General features: G+C 40.2%; 2 protein-coding genes across 3 annotated transcripts; both read right to left on the reverse strand.

Moving 5' to 3' along the window:
• Positions 1-424: 424 nt before the first annotated feature.
• Positions 425-6660, reverse strand: ildr1a (immunoglobulin-like domain containing receptor 1a). The gene is made up of 9 exons (XM_086290946.1): positions 6365-6660; positions 5563-5733; positions 4950-5099; positions 4462-4581; positions 4164-4310; positions 3704-3826; positions 3409-3590; positions 2145-2771; positions 425-2000 (listed from the first exon to the last, which is right to left on the reverse strand). The coding sequence occupies exons 1-9, from the start codon at positions 6408-6410 to the stop codon at positions 1962-1964; spliced, it is 1605 nt and encodes a 534-aa protein (XP_086147072.1). The 5' UTR covers positions 6411-6660; the 3' UTR covers positions 425-1961.
• Positions 6661-8395: 1735 nt separating this feature from the next.
• LOC147339231 (coiled-coil domain-containing protein 42 homolog) lies at positions 8396-11721 on the reverse strand. Of its 2 annotated transcripts, none has more exons than XM_086299199.1 (7): positions 11554-11721; positions 11342-11447; positions 9737-9829; positions 9525-9659; positions 8878-9099; positions 8617-8775; positions 8396-8521 (listed from the first exon to the last, which is right to left on the reverse strand). In XM_086299199.1, exons 1-7 carry the CDS (start codon positions 11589-11591, stop codon positions 8402-8404), a joined length of 873 nt encoding a protein of 290 aa, XP_086155325.1. In that variant the 5' UTR covers positions 11592-11721; the 3' UTR covers positions 8396-8401. The 2 variants fall into 2 exon arrangements, with proteins under 2 accessions (XP_086155325.1, XP_086155317.1); XM_086299191.1 differs by having other exon boundaries at positions 9468-9659; positions 11554-11716.
• Between the last annotated feature and the right edge of the window lie 664 nt (positions 11722-12385).

The following is a 12385-nucleotide window of genomic DNA, read 5'->3' on the forward strand; positions in this document are numbered from 1 at the left end:
GCATGCTGCTGAAACAGTGATAATGATAGTGCATTCAGAAGTGCTGTTTGTGTTTGCCTCATTAACAGAAGCAGGTATAATTAGCGTCTGGTTTCTCAGTTCAGCTCCATCATGTGCACTTTCAACAAAGACAGTGTAAACCGGAAGAAGAAAAAAAAAAAACAAAACCTCATGCACTTTTAAATCTGAGAAAAATACATATTATTTTACATTTAACTTTGCTACTGTCCTTTTTGCCAAATAACCTAATTAGCTGTTCTTCCAGTTGTTTCTTTTTAGTGCGAGTTACTTTCAGTTTTTTGTTGCCCCTGTCCCAGCACTTCTGAGATGAACTGCTGCCATCAAATTGACAATGAGCTCATGTTTTCCATGAAATGGTGAAGTGTCCTAGTTTAAACATTTCACATTTTCTGTGTTCTGTTTTGAATAAAATAAAAACTTTTGAGATTTCCAAATTCTTACATTCTCATTTTTATTTACATTTTACACAGGTTCCCAATTTTTGGGAAGTAGGTTTGTACAATGACTTTACAGAAAACAGTTTCATTTAAAAAAAATTAAAAAAAATAAAAGCACCATAACAGAAAAAGAAAAAAAACCCAGCTGAAAATGACATTAAGACAAAAAAAAAAAAAATCTACATTAAAGCGCAAAAACAACTGACTTGCTTTGCCAGTATGTGAAAAGCCACCAAACAAAAACAAAACAAACAACAAAAAAAAAAAAACACCCCAAAACTATAATTCTCCTGCAACACCTTGACCTTTACATAAACTGTCCTGCCATCAGCTTTAATTTGCATCATATTTAGGCTTTATTTTACAGTTCTACTGTGAATCGTTTTGGGGTTTGGGGTGTATAGTCGATGTCTGATAATTTATAGTTTTTGGATACATACTTTGATATTGCTTTTGCATTTTAGGCTATATTTAGATATGCAAATAGTTCAGAATATTAAAAACTATGGCTGTCAAGAAAACAGTGGCAGTGTGATAAGATATGGCAACCTACTTTGATGATTTCTCTCTACATGTGGAATATCGCAAAGATTATCGACACAACATGTGCGACTATCAAGTTGCTCAAAGGTCAAACAGGAAGAAGAGCAACTCACAGGTACGTTGTACCCCAGATGTCAAAGACTTATTGAAGTACTATGACAAAGTAACTGTACAGTTTTTTAAAAAGAGAAAAAAATAGCTTGTAATAACAGTGAATGAATCAAAAAGGTCCGTCACTCCACTGACTGTATGACTAATTTACTCCTAGTATCAACGAGATACAAGTTATGTACACATGCATTTTCTAACCATAGCCAAGTAATGTATGCATTTTCTTTTAAAATATAGCAAATACAAAAGACACTAAAGACATTATGGAGATGTGAAAGCAATATTTTGTGATTTAACAAAAGCATAAAATGTAATCATATTGATGTGATTTAAACTATAAATTATAATGTAACAAAAACAAAAATGCTTACTCACCCTGAGAGACTTTTCTTTTGCACCTTGTAGCGTTTGTTTCATGACTTTATCCCTTATAAGAATTAACTACCAAATAAATAGAGCTTCAGCACAAAAAAACAAAAAACGCAACAAGCTTTTAGTCCAAATTTCCTTCTGAATAATTTCTTTAGACTAACAAACCAGCCGAGGGGAGTATTACCACAATTTCTTCAGAGTTACAATCATTTGATTTAATTTAATTTAAAAGGTTTCCCTTCTCTCATGAGCCATTTGACCTCTATCCACCTGTATGAGGGGAAAGCATGACGAATATCTGGATTTTTCAATCTCAGAGTTTATGTCCTTCATCAGATGTACAAAGAGTTAGTCGTTTCACAGATTAAAAAATATATATATATGGGCATATAAAGGGTTTACCCAGAGCCAGACAACAGGCTAATGAGTTGGCTTGCTCTCTGAAACAGAGGTCAGTGTGTTTCGCAGATGGAGGGCTCAGATGACGATGCTGTTGCCACTGCGAGACGCCTTGTCCTGAGAGAGACATACTAACTTTAGATTCACTGCACTAGCAAACAGAGGTTTTATTTATAATAGTGACTGCATGTTTGAGAAATGTGTGATACAAGTGCATTGGTGTACTTGCAAGTTTGCAAACTAAAGCAAAGTATTCCTTACAGAGTAATAATCATTTCTTCGTGCTCCTGGTTTCTGTCCCGGCTCGTACTCTGTGTAACTGGGAGGTTTATCGGACCAGCCTCCACCTCCTCTCCTTGCACCTCCCACCGCCCCTCTTCTGCTGCTTCCCTCATCTGAGCTCCAGGACCCTCTCCTCGAGTGTCGTGCTGCTGGGGGAGAGTAATTCCCTCTGGACCTGCTGTCAAACAAGTCATCCCTGGAACGGGATCGAGGGCGGTCCATGCCTTCTCGTGCCCGGCTGCGACCCCGCCCATCCAGTGACTCCTCGCTGTAGCTCCGGGGAATACCTCTAGATCTGGTAGGTGACGGGTAACGTCTGCCCGCTCCCCCTTGCTCGTCGCGACGAGTGTAGCCACTGCGGCTGCTCTCGCTGGAACTCGGTGGCCGGGTCTTGGGCGCAGGAGGTGGAACTCTACCTAACTGCGACTCCCTTATTGGCGGAAGCGTAATGACACGACGCTCTGCTGGGCCATCGTTGAGGGCAGAGATCATGCTGGGGGGGCCTGGTGAAAATGGGACATTGACGGGCATGTGGCGGGAAGGAGGCGCATAGTGCTGGGCAGGAGGTGCATAGTGCTGGGTGTGAGGTGGGGGGGGTGGCTGAGACTGAAAGAAGAGAGAGATAAGAAGAAATAAATATATATTTTATATATATTTTCTAACACAATGCTGTGATTAACGTGTTTGTGTCAAGTCTGGATGTCTCTAACTATATGCATTCTTGACATAAAAAGTGAAAGACGTGTTTAAAACTAAGCAAAAAGCTCTCTCTTCACTGTGGGTTTGATGAGCCCGTCTGAAACGGTCACACTTTAATTCTCTGATGACATCAGTCAGACATAAGTCATAAAAAGTCGTCGCAACTGACTTGTGTTAGCTAAAAAAGAAAAACGATACAGAAAGCAAAAGTATTCAAACAAGTGCAACGCCCATGACGTAGTAGGCCATGAAGCATAGGAGCCATTACAATTCACAGATTGTTGCCTGTAAACCAGGGGTGGGCAATTCCAGGCCCCGAGGGCCGGTGTCCTGCAGGTTTTAGATCTCACCTTGGGTCAACACACCTGAATCACATGATTAGTTTGTTACCAGGCCTCTGGAGAACTGCAGGAGCTAGTTTAGCCATTTAAATCAGCTGTGTTGGTTCAAGGACAACTCCAGGCCCTCGAGGCCTGGAGTTGTCCACCCCTGCTGTAAACCAACAAATGTGTTTTTGTTTACATTAAAAGTCGTGGGAACATACCTGTAGAAGAGGACTGGTCATTTCCAACCCCCTCACTTGGTTCTCCAGGTAGTCGAGCATGTGATTGTTATTGGCTGGCGTGCGGTTACCTTGGACACTGGGAGGGGGCATGCTGTAAGCTGAAGACTGAGGAGGAGGGAGAGGCATAGTCTTTAAAGGGATGCTGCTTCCTGCAACAGACCCTGAAGACAAAAAAGAAAAGAAAAAAAAGCATTTAGAAAATTTAAGGAAACAGCAAATTATAACCTATTTAAGTCTGACACTTTAATATGTGCAGATTAATGTGTGCATGTACCAGCGTAGAGCATTGGGTTCATCTGGCTGGGGGCGGAGCTCAGTGGTGCATATATTGGTTGTCCTCCTAACCAAGGATTCATGGCCTTCTGAGCCTGCTTCACCATACGATGCTGCATCACAGCTAAAACGTGAGAACAACAATTTCTAGTATGTACAGATTCAGTGAGGCTATCTCAAAGTATATGGGCTTTTTATTTGCAGCATGATAAGGTCACATGTTTGATTTCACTAAGGCTATTAGCAATAGGTACTTTCAAACACAAATGAAGGCCTGCAGAAAGGATCTGTTAATGACCAAACTGAGTGGAGCAATGGAAACAGCAATCAAACATTCACTAGATATACAGGCAATGAAATATTCTTCCTTCCTTCATGCTTGGTTTTTTTCCTCCTCAACTCCCAAACTGCCTTATTCCTTGACTTCTGTTGTTGAAGCGCCCTTAAATGAAAGCTTTTACCTTTCTCAGGACAGCAGCACCTTTGTGGGCAGCAGGGACAGCGGACATAGCAGCAGCATATCTGAGGGCAGCACTGGCAGCAGCAGATGCATAAGAGCAGGATGAGAAGGAGGGCACCGATGATGATGAGCAACACAGTCAACCAGTCTGTAGGAAGACGAAGAAAAAGGGAGACGCTCTGTGTTCTGTGTCTTAAGAAGCAGACTAGGTTTTTGCGTATGTTACAGCATTAATAACATTAACAGAAGCTGCAGCTTCTGCTGTGTTTAATCTTATGCATTCATATTTTCTTTCTTACTGTAGACAATGAGTTTGACTTCTTTGGAAGTGATCCCACTGGTGTCTCCAGGAGCATTAACATTGCAGATATACACCCCGTTGTCCCACCACATCACCTCATTGATCACCAGATCTGCCTCTGTCCAGACAATGCAAACATACATGATTAAATTCAACTTCCTCTGTTGTGCCCTAATTTCAGAAGCTCAAAGAACTGGACAGCATTCGTCAATTCACTTCCATCTCTACAAATTAAAAGGCCATCAGGATAACATACTATTAATCCTTTATTTCTGCAAAAATGATCACATAATGAAAATGAAGGAAGAACAACCAAAAAAAAAAAGTTCACAGTTATTTGAACAAAACTACCCATTCATATTGTACCAAGCATCTATTTAAAAGATTTATACAGGTGCTTCAGCTTAAAAAACAAAAAACAAAACCCCCAAAAAAACAAAAAAAACAAAACAAATCACATTTAGGCTCATCTTGGGGTGAACTCACCGTTTTGGACGGAAATCTTCCGTTCCTGGTACTCTGTTCCCAGTATAGGCTGGTTGCTTCCTGTTTTCTGGACCACAGTGCGTATTGTCCGGTCACGGTCTGGACAGTCATTTGATGGATCTTGTCCTAACTGTAGTTGAGCCTGGTATGCTGCAAAACCAGATGTAAAAGCTTGATAGTGCAAAGACTGACAACTGGCCAAAACATGTTACTGGCTGTTTGGGATAAAACTGGTGGTTCACAAAAGACAAGATCATCAGGTACAACCCACAAATGATCATAGATGAAATTATTATTCTTATTGAAATTGTTCATTGCAGCCTTGGGAATAGCAAAAACGAAATGTGTGCAGTAGGAAGCACCACACCAAGTGAGGTGAGAGTAAAAAAAATAAAATAAAGAACTGATTGAAAAAAAACAAACAAACAAAAAAAAACCCCCAAGAATTAGATCAAATTAATGCAGAGGGCAGAAATGCACAGAAATGTATATGCATTTAAATCTACATCTACATAGATTTCCATCTTTGTCACCGTTGCCGAAAGTTTTTTGGCACTTTAATCCCACTCTGTGGCGGCACCCCCCACCCCTCAGGTGACAGTTGCTTTTGTACCTGTGGAGTAATACTGCAGTACAGGGTCCATGCAGAAAGACTTGAAAGTCCATGTGAGAATAACGTTTTGGGGGTTTGCAGAGGTGGAGTAGTCGCAGCGGAGGACCACTTTGGCAAACATAAGCGTGCTGTACTGCGTGTAGGGAACGATCACCTGAACGCATACTGACACTGCAGAAAGACAACAGACAGAGAGTTAACCACATATAGTATTATACAATGATCCATTAGGTTACATTATTTATCAGCAAAAGTCCAGGAAGAAGAATAGAGGAAAGGAGACAATGAGTGAGAGCTACTATGAGCCAAGGAGTTAATGTCAAAGTAGCAGGACCAGAAAAACAGGTGGCACAGACAAAGACACAGGAAGTGGCCTACTGTGAAACTACCAAACAAACACTGAAAAGGTGGAATGAAACCCGATGAGTTCATCTAAGTGTGCGCATAGCGCAGTGACTCTTTCCAGAGTGGAAATAAAGAAAATCGTTGGCTTAACTTTAAAGAGTGACTCAATGGTCAGGGTCCCAAGTATCTCTAAAGTGACCCAAATATTAATAATCTCCGACAGACAAATGTTTAAATCGGTTATAAAGACGAGTAACACATAATTTGCTTAACCAACTATGAAACAAGACGGTCATGTTTGATTGCTTCATGTAAACACCTGTGTCATGTGACCGATACTTAAACTGATGTTCATTTTTGTAAGTGTTTTTTTTTTTAACATTTTCTTGATAAACTGGTTTAGTACACTTGTTTTTACACAAACATGAAGCTAACATGTAAAAAAAAAAAAAATTACCTTTCAGAAGCGACAGCAGTACGACAGCGACAGGAAGTCTCTCCATGATTACCAAAGGGTACAAACCCCCTCACCCCAAAACCTTCGGCTCCAAATACAAACAGAGAGGCAACACTCCCAAGATTAAAAAATAAATTAAAAAAATTACCACAAAACACGAGTTTCTAGCTTCACTTTGGCCTAACCAAAACTGCTCATTGTTTCCGCCTACGAGTGCCACTGAAGATTAGCCAATGTTTGTAGCTGATCCCTGAGACTGAGCTCATCTATGGCTCCACCCCGAAACAGGTGAGCTTTCCTGTGGCGTAGGCAGGTATAAAGCAGGAAAATGCCACGATCATTTGCAAGCGCATAAACAGATACTACCTGTAACATCTCACTGATCTTATCTGATTTTCTCTGGCTGTAGGAGTATTTTGTTTGTATGACACTGTGACAAATGTGTTCTGAACTCTAGATTCAATCTTTTGACTGGGCTGGAGAGAAACCATCCCTGGATTAGGAAAAAATATGTTCAGCTTATTCCTGTTAAGCAAATATTTGCTCTTCCAGGTGTTAGGAAATGTTTTTCGAAATCCCTTCAAAACAGCTGTGTGACTCATGAATGAATAATACAGGGGAGGGAAAAACTGAAGCTGGGCTTTGCTCTTCATGCCTTTGTTTCCTAGACTAATCAAAGTCTTCTAGTCTTTCATAAAAACCTCAACAATAATAATCTGTGTTTTAGTGAAAACAAATTACACTCATATAACCACACACAGATCCAACCTCTTTGGTAAGTTCATATTCAAGTATACTTACCAACTGCGCTTGTGTAAAACTATTGTAGCTTAACTGTTCTGAATGATCAGTATCATAATTTCTTCTATTCCAACTTCCAAGTGGAAACAGGTCTAATTAACCAAGTAAGTGAAACTGGAACAATTCACTGGGTTCATGAGTTGTGCACTGACATGTTTATTAGTAGGTGTCAGGGATTAAACAAGTGTCATTATTTCCAAGTTACAAGTTAACTAATGATTTGCACTGGCTCCCTGTCAAATACCATGTTGAATTTAAAATATTGCTGCTTACCTTTACAATCATAAACAATATAGCGCCTAGCTATCTCATTGAACTCCGTAGACCATACACCCCTGGGAGAGCCCTAAGATCATCAACCCAATTACTCTTGGTACAGCCTAGATCTCGGCTTAAGACCAGAGGTGACCGTGCATTTGCCCTGGTTGCTTCTAATTTGTGGAACAACCTTCCCATTGCTATTTGTGCGTCCGACTCCATCCAAACATTTAAATCATGACTAAAAACTCACTTATTTAACCTTGCTTTTCCAGTTAGTTAATACTCCTATACCATCTTCATTTATGTGCTTACCATTATATATATCTCTTCACTTGATATCCATGTGTGTCTATTGATTATGATGTGATATTTACTCTTTATTTAACTTTTATTCTTGCCCAATTAGTGCCATTGACCCGCTAGCATACTCGGTACATTGCTAATGGTCTTTAATTATTCATGTTTTAATCTGCTGTACTATTGTGAAGCACTTTGGTGTACCCTTGGTCTTTAAGTGTGCTATATAAATAAAGTTGTTGTTATTAATTTATTGGATTAAGATCACATAAGAAGCTAAATGACTGTCGTACTGACCAATTAACTCATTATGTGTGTAGCCTACTACAAGTGTTTGTTGTGCGTTTGTAGTTAGATGGAAAGTTGCTCAGTTCTGGGACAGGCCTGCTAGTTTTATGTGCCCCCTTATTACTTTAATCCTGACAGTACATAAATATACAGTAAACGCAAAGCAGCTGCTGATTGCAGTTCATGTTCGTCAGTGTTTGCTGAATTCATTTCTGAAGTTGAGTCAGCGAATTACATTTTAAAGCCGTAAGCACTTACACATTACAATACTTATTTCAACTTCAGTTAATTCATTCAAATCATAAACACACAAATAGACTTTAGATAAAAAATAGTAATAACAATATTTAAACAGATCCAGTGTACAAATAATTTCATAAGACAGTCTGTTCATATTTCTTTATTTGTGGGTTTTTTGCTTTTCTGTTTTCCCTGATCATTGTTACGCCTTTGTGAGTGAGGCTGATATTGTTGCACTATGTCCGTCTGGTCCTCGAAGAACTGCTTGACCTAAGGAAAAGACAGTGGGGGGGTGTGTGTTACAATCTTCATTTTAATGTTTCACTGTCAGCTGCTCACCGTCTCTGCTCTGTGAAGGTACACACCTGCTCCAGCTGTTTCTCAGTGTCATTCACATCCACACCTTCCTCTCCTCCTACCTGGCCACCAGTCATTTCATACAGATTTAAAATTGCCATCTTAATCTGTCCCAGCTTCAGTGTTTTCCTGGCAGCCGTTTCCTGTATGTTATTCCATTTCTTCTCCTGCATGAACACAGGACAACCAGAGTTCATTCAGAAGACGCCAACATCTAAGGCCGTCTTAGCACTGAAGCTGGGATTTTGATCCAGGATTATGTGTCATACCCATATTAGACCTTCAGAGTGAGTTTTCTCCAGCTTGGTCTGGAGCTGAGACAGCTGGTTGTTCCTCTGCAGCAACAGCAGGTTGTGCTGTTGCTCCAGTGTCAGCAGTGCTTTTCTCTGCTCGTCAGCCTGCTCCTGTGCCTTACTCTCCCTCTCAGAGAGCTGGCATCTGAAGTGGAGGAGACTCTCTAAATGATCCGTGAGCGCCGCCACATCTTTAAACTGCAACACAATTACACTCTCATTAAGGATGTAGCCCGAAAAGCAAATTACCATCTATTTCAAACATGCCAGAGTTTGCCTGCGATCTGAAACAAATCCACTGCTATCATCAGCAATCGTTACCCCAAATCCCAAAAAAGATGGGACGGACTGTAAAATGCAAATACAAACTGAATGCCGTGATTTGCAAATCCCATAAATCCATATCCATCACATTCAAATTGAGCTGATATTTTTTATGAGACAGTCAAATATCTCACTTTATCCATATATGTTAAAAACAGGCATTAAAGCATCAGATGATGTACTGAATTGAGAATAATATTTGTCACATTTATTGTAATACTTGTATTCAAAAGCTACAGTACCTTAGTTATTTTGAGCAGCTGCTCCAAGAGATCTCTGTACACAGAGTGTCTCTTCACCTGATGCTCGAGCTCCTGTTTCTCCTCAGTCAGTTTGGCCAACTGCTCCTTCAGCCTCTCTATCTCCGCCTCTTTTTGAAGCACCCTTTGTCTCTCCTGCTCTGCTTTCTCGATTGCTCGATTAGCTTCTTCATCCTAGAAGCAGATTGAGGGCCTTACTTTTTTGTTCCTCCCATAACATTTATAGCATGTAACGTGATCTCCTGTCATACCTTGTGATACATGTCAAAGCTTAAATGCAGGTCTTGCATTTCCTTTATCTTCTTGTGCAACTCCTCTTCACGCTGTTGCAAACTCTCCAACACCTACATAAACCCACATAATAGGGTTAAAAAAAAAAATTATGCCAAAATTTGTATGAGACTTTTGCTACAAGAAGACAAGCATGTCGCAGTTCTGGGCTGTAATGAAAGTACAGTTTAGAGATACTTATATTTTACTTGCAAATCTGAATTCTTATGCTGTCCTACTCTTCTTCTTCCCTCTGAAATTATGAGCATGGGTAGCAAAATTAAGATATTTGTATACAAAACATATCAAGTGCTTATAAAATTAGTTACTGTACATTAAGTTGCACTGTTTAAAACAATTAAGATAAACATTTGATCATTACAGTAAAACATAAACTTAACGATCTCCATCTGTCCAGTTAGGAAGCATAAACCAATGTGAATCAATTTCACCTGCTTTAGCCCAAATGAAAGTGACAACAGGTACACTGGAGAGGCACAAATAAGACATGTCTCCAAAAAGGGAATGGTTTTGCAGGTGGTGACCACAGACCTCTGTTCTTGTCAGGAAACACCAAAACTGGCACTGATTCACACTGAGCATATTTTACACACGTTAAAGAGTCTGGAGACACTATGGCAAATGTTATGCTGCCTGCAACATCAACCAGCATGACTGGTTTGGCAGTGGGTGCATGATAGTGTGAAGATGCATTCATACTATTTGTGAATTTCAATCCAGTTGGTCCCCCTAAATGAGGTGGGTCCCTCATGCCTCCCTCATGGAGTCTGATTCTGATAGTTTGTTCAGAAACATGCACAAGTAGCATACTGGAGGTCATTTTGAAGGGCTTTAGCAGTGCTCCTCCTGTTCCTACTTAAAAGTGCAGATGCTGGTGCCCAGCTGGGTTGATGCCCTTCTACAGCCCTCTGGCATAGCCAATCTCCTATTATCTCTACTACTAAGACTGTGCTGGGAGGCAATAGGCTTCTTTTTTTCTTTGGGGGGGGGGCACATACAGCTCCTCCAGTGGGCTGAAGAAGGAACCATCTCATGCAACCACTACTGACAAGGACACTAGCAAAAACTAAATGTACAGAAAAATCTCTCAGGAATAAAGAGAGAGCAATGGCCTGTGACCACCACCTGCAAGCTGCATAGACGTTTAAATTCATTAGTGTTGTACTGCAATGAATGATCCCTTAATTCTTTTAAAGATTATGGCATTTATATGAATAGTTCCTGATATATCATATAATATAGTCATACACTTTTACAGCAAATAGATTTTATTTATTATTTAGATTTTATTGTTAACAACACTGAATGATGGGACAGCCCTGCCACTGCCTTTAAGTGGCAGATAACTGGCTGTTTAGATAATTGTTTAGGAATTAATAGATGCTCCCAATAAAGTGCTCTTAATTCTTTGATGAAACTTAAATACATTTGTTCGTTTTTAAGATAAGAAATACTTAAACATTCAGTAGTTACAGTGCGTTGGTAAAGTTCACGCTACCCTTCAGACTGATCGTTCAGCTATCGCGAGAAGTGACTGCCTCGCGTCTCGAGAAATAATTCCGCACCTGTTTGCTTTCCTCGTACTTAGCTTTGAGCTCTTCCTGCTCTCGCTGTAATACTTGTAGCTCTACGAGGACATAGCTACTGTCGCGTCCCGCTGCTGTCCACATCCTGTTCACACACAAGCAGCGGCAGAAAGTTAGCAGCACTGACCGCTCAGATTGATGTTGGCTGGGCTTCACTCGCTCGGACGGGAAGAAGCAGCACACAAACTCACCGTGAAGCCGACTCCTCAGGCGTTAGCTGCGAGAACATGACTTTATGTGTTGTCTTTTCAAATTTCAGCCAGAGTAAACCGTACGGTCTCCAAGTTTTACTCTCCTTCCTGCAGAAGACTCACGACTCTGTAGCGTTTCTATGGTAACAGTTCTGGGAACCTGTAAAGGCGCAGGTCTCCGCGGCAGCGGCTAAAGTTGGTGCTGCAGCCGAGACCCGTAGAAAACTGCACCATTTTTGTGCATTTCATTTTATATCATACAAATGGAAACCTGCAATCATTTACATTGAATACTTAAACATTTGTAATTAAATTGTTGACTAAATAACAGAAATGCTATTGATTAAACAGGTAGATTTCTAGGTGTTTACCACTTGTTTAACCTACATCTGCAGTTTAATCAGAATTAACTGACAGTAACCAAACAGTCCACTGATTGCCATAAGATTTTTGACCAGAAACAGTTGGTAGCTAATTACTTCCATCCACACCAAACCTTTAAGATCCATCTATGGCGTATGTTGATGTCATATTCCTTTGCAGCCATGCTTCATTACAGATGAGAGTTGCTCAACAGCATTCCTGACATTTCACAGGCTGTGAGTGGTCACTGAACCCTCCCATCACAAGCATGCAGTGAAGGAGCTCACATAAACTCACAGAATAATAGCTCAAAAAGTGAATTATTTCCTTCCTATTAATATCTTAAGTAATTACAAATTGTATCCAAATCTTTCACTTGGGTAAAAGTGCAACAGTAATGTAAACGTGCTACACGGCCACTTTTAAGTAAGTCTTTTTCTTTTTAAGTCTTTATCAGAAAGAATTAGAC

Source organism: Aulonocara sp. 'chitande type north' Nkhata Bay, linkage group LG1 (assembly GCF_057382095.1).
Source record: "Aulonocara sp. 'chitande type north' Nkhata Bay isolate Kocher_YH1m ecotype deep benthic linkage group LG1, A_spYH_male_GT1.1, whole genome shotgun sequence".
Classification (NCBI taxonomy): Eukaryota; Metazoa; Chordata; class Actinopteri; order Cichliformes; family Cichlidae; genus Aulonocara; species Aulonocara sp. 'chitande type north' Nkhata Bay.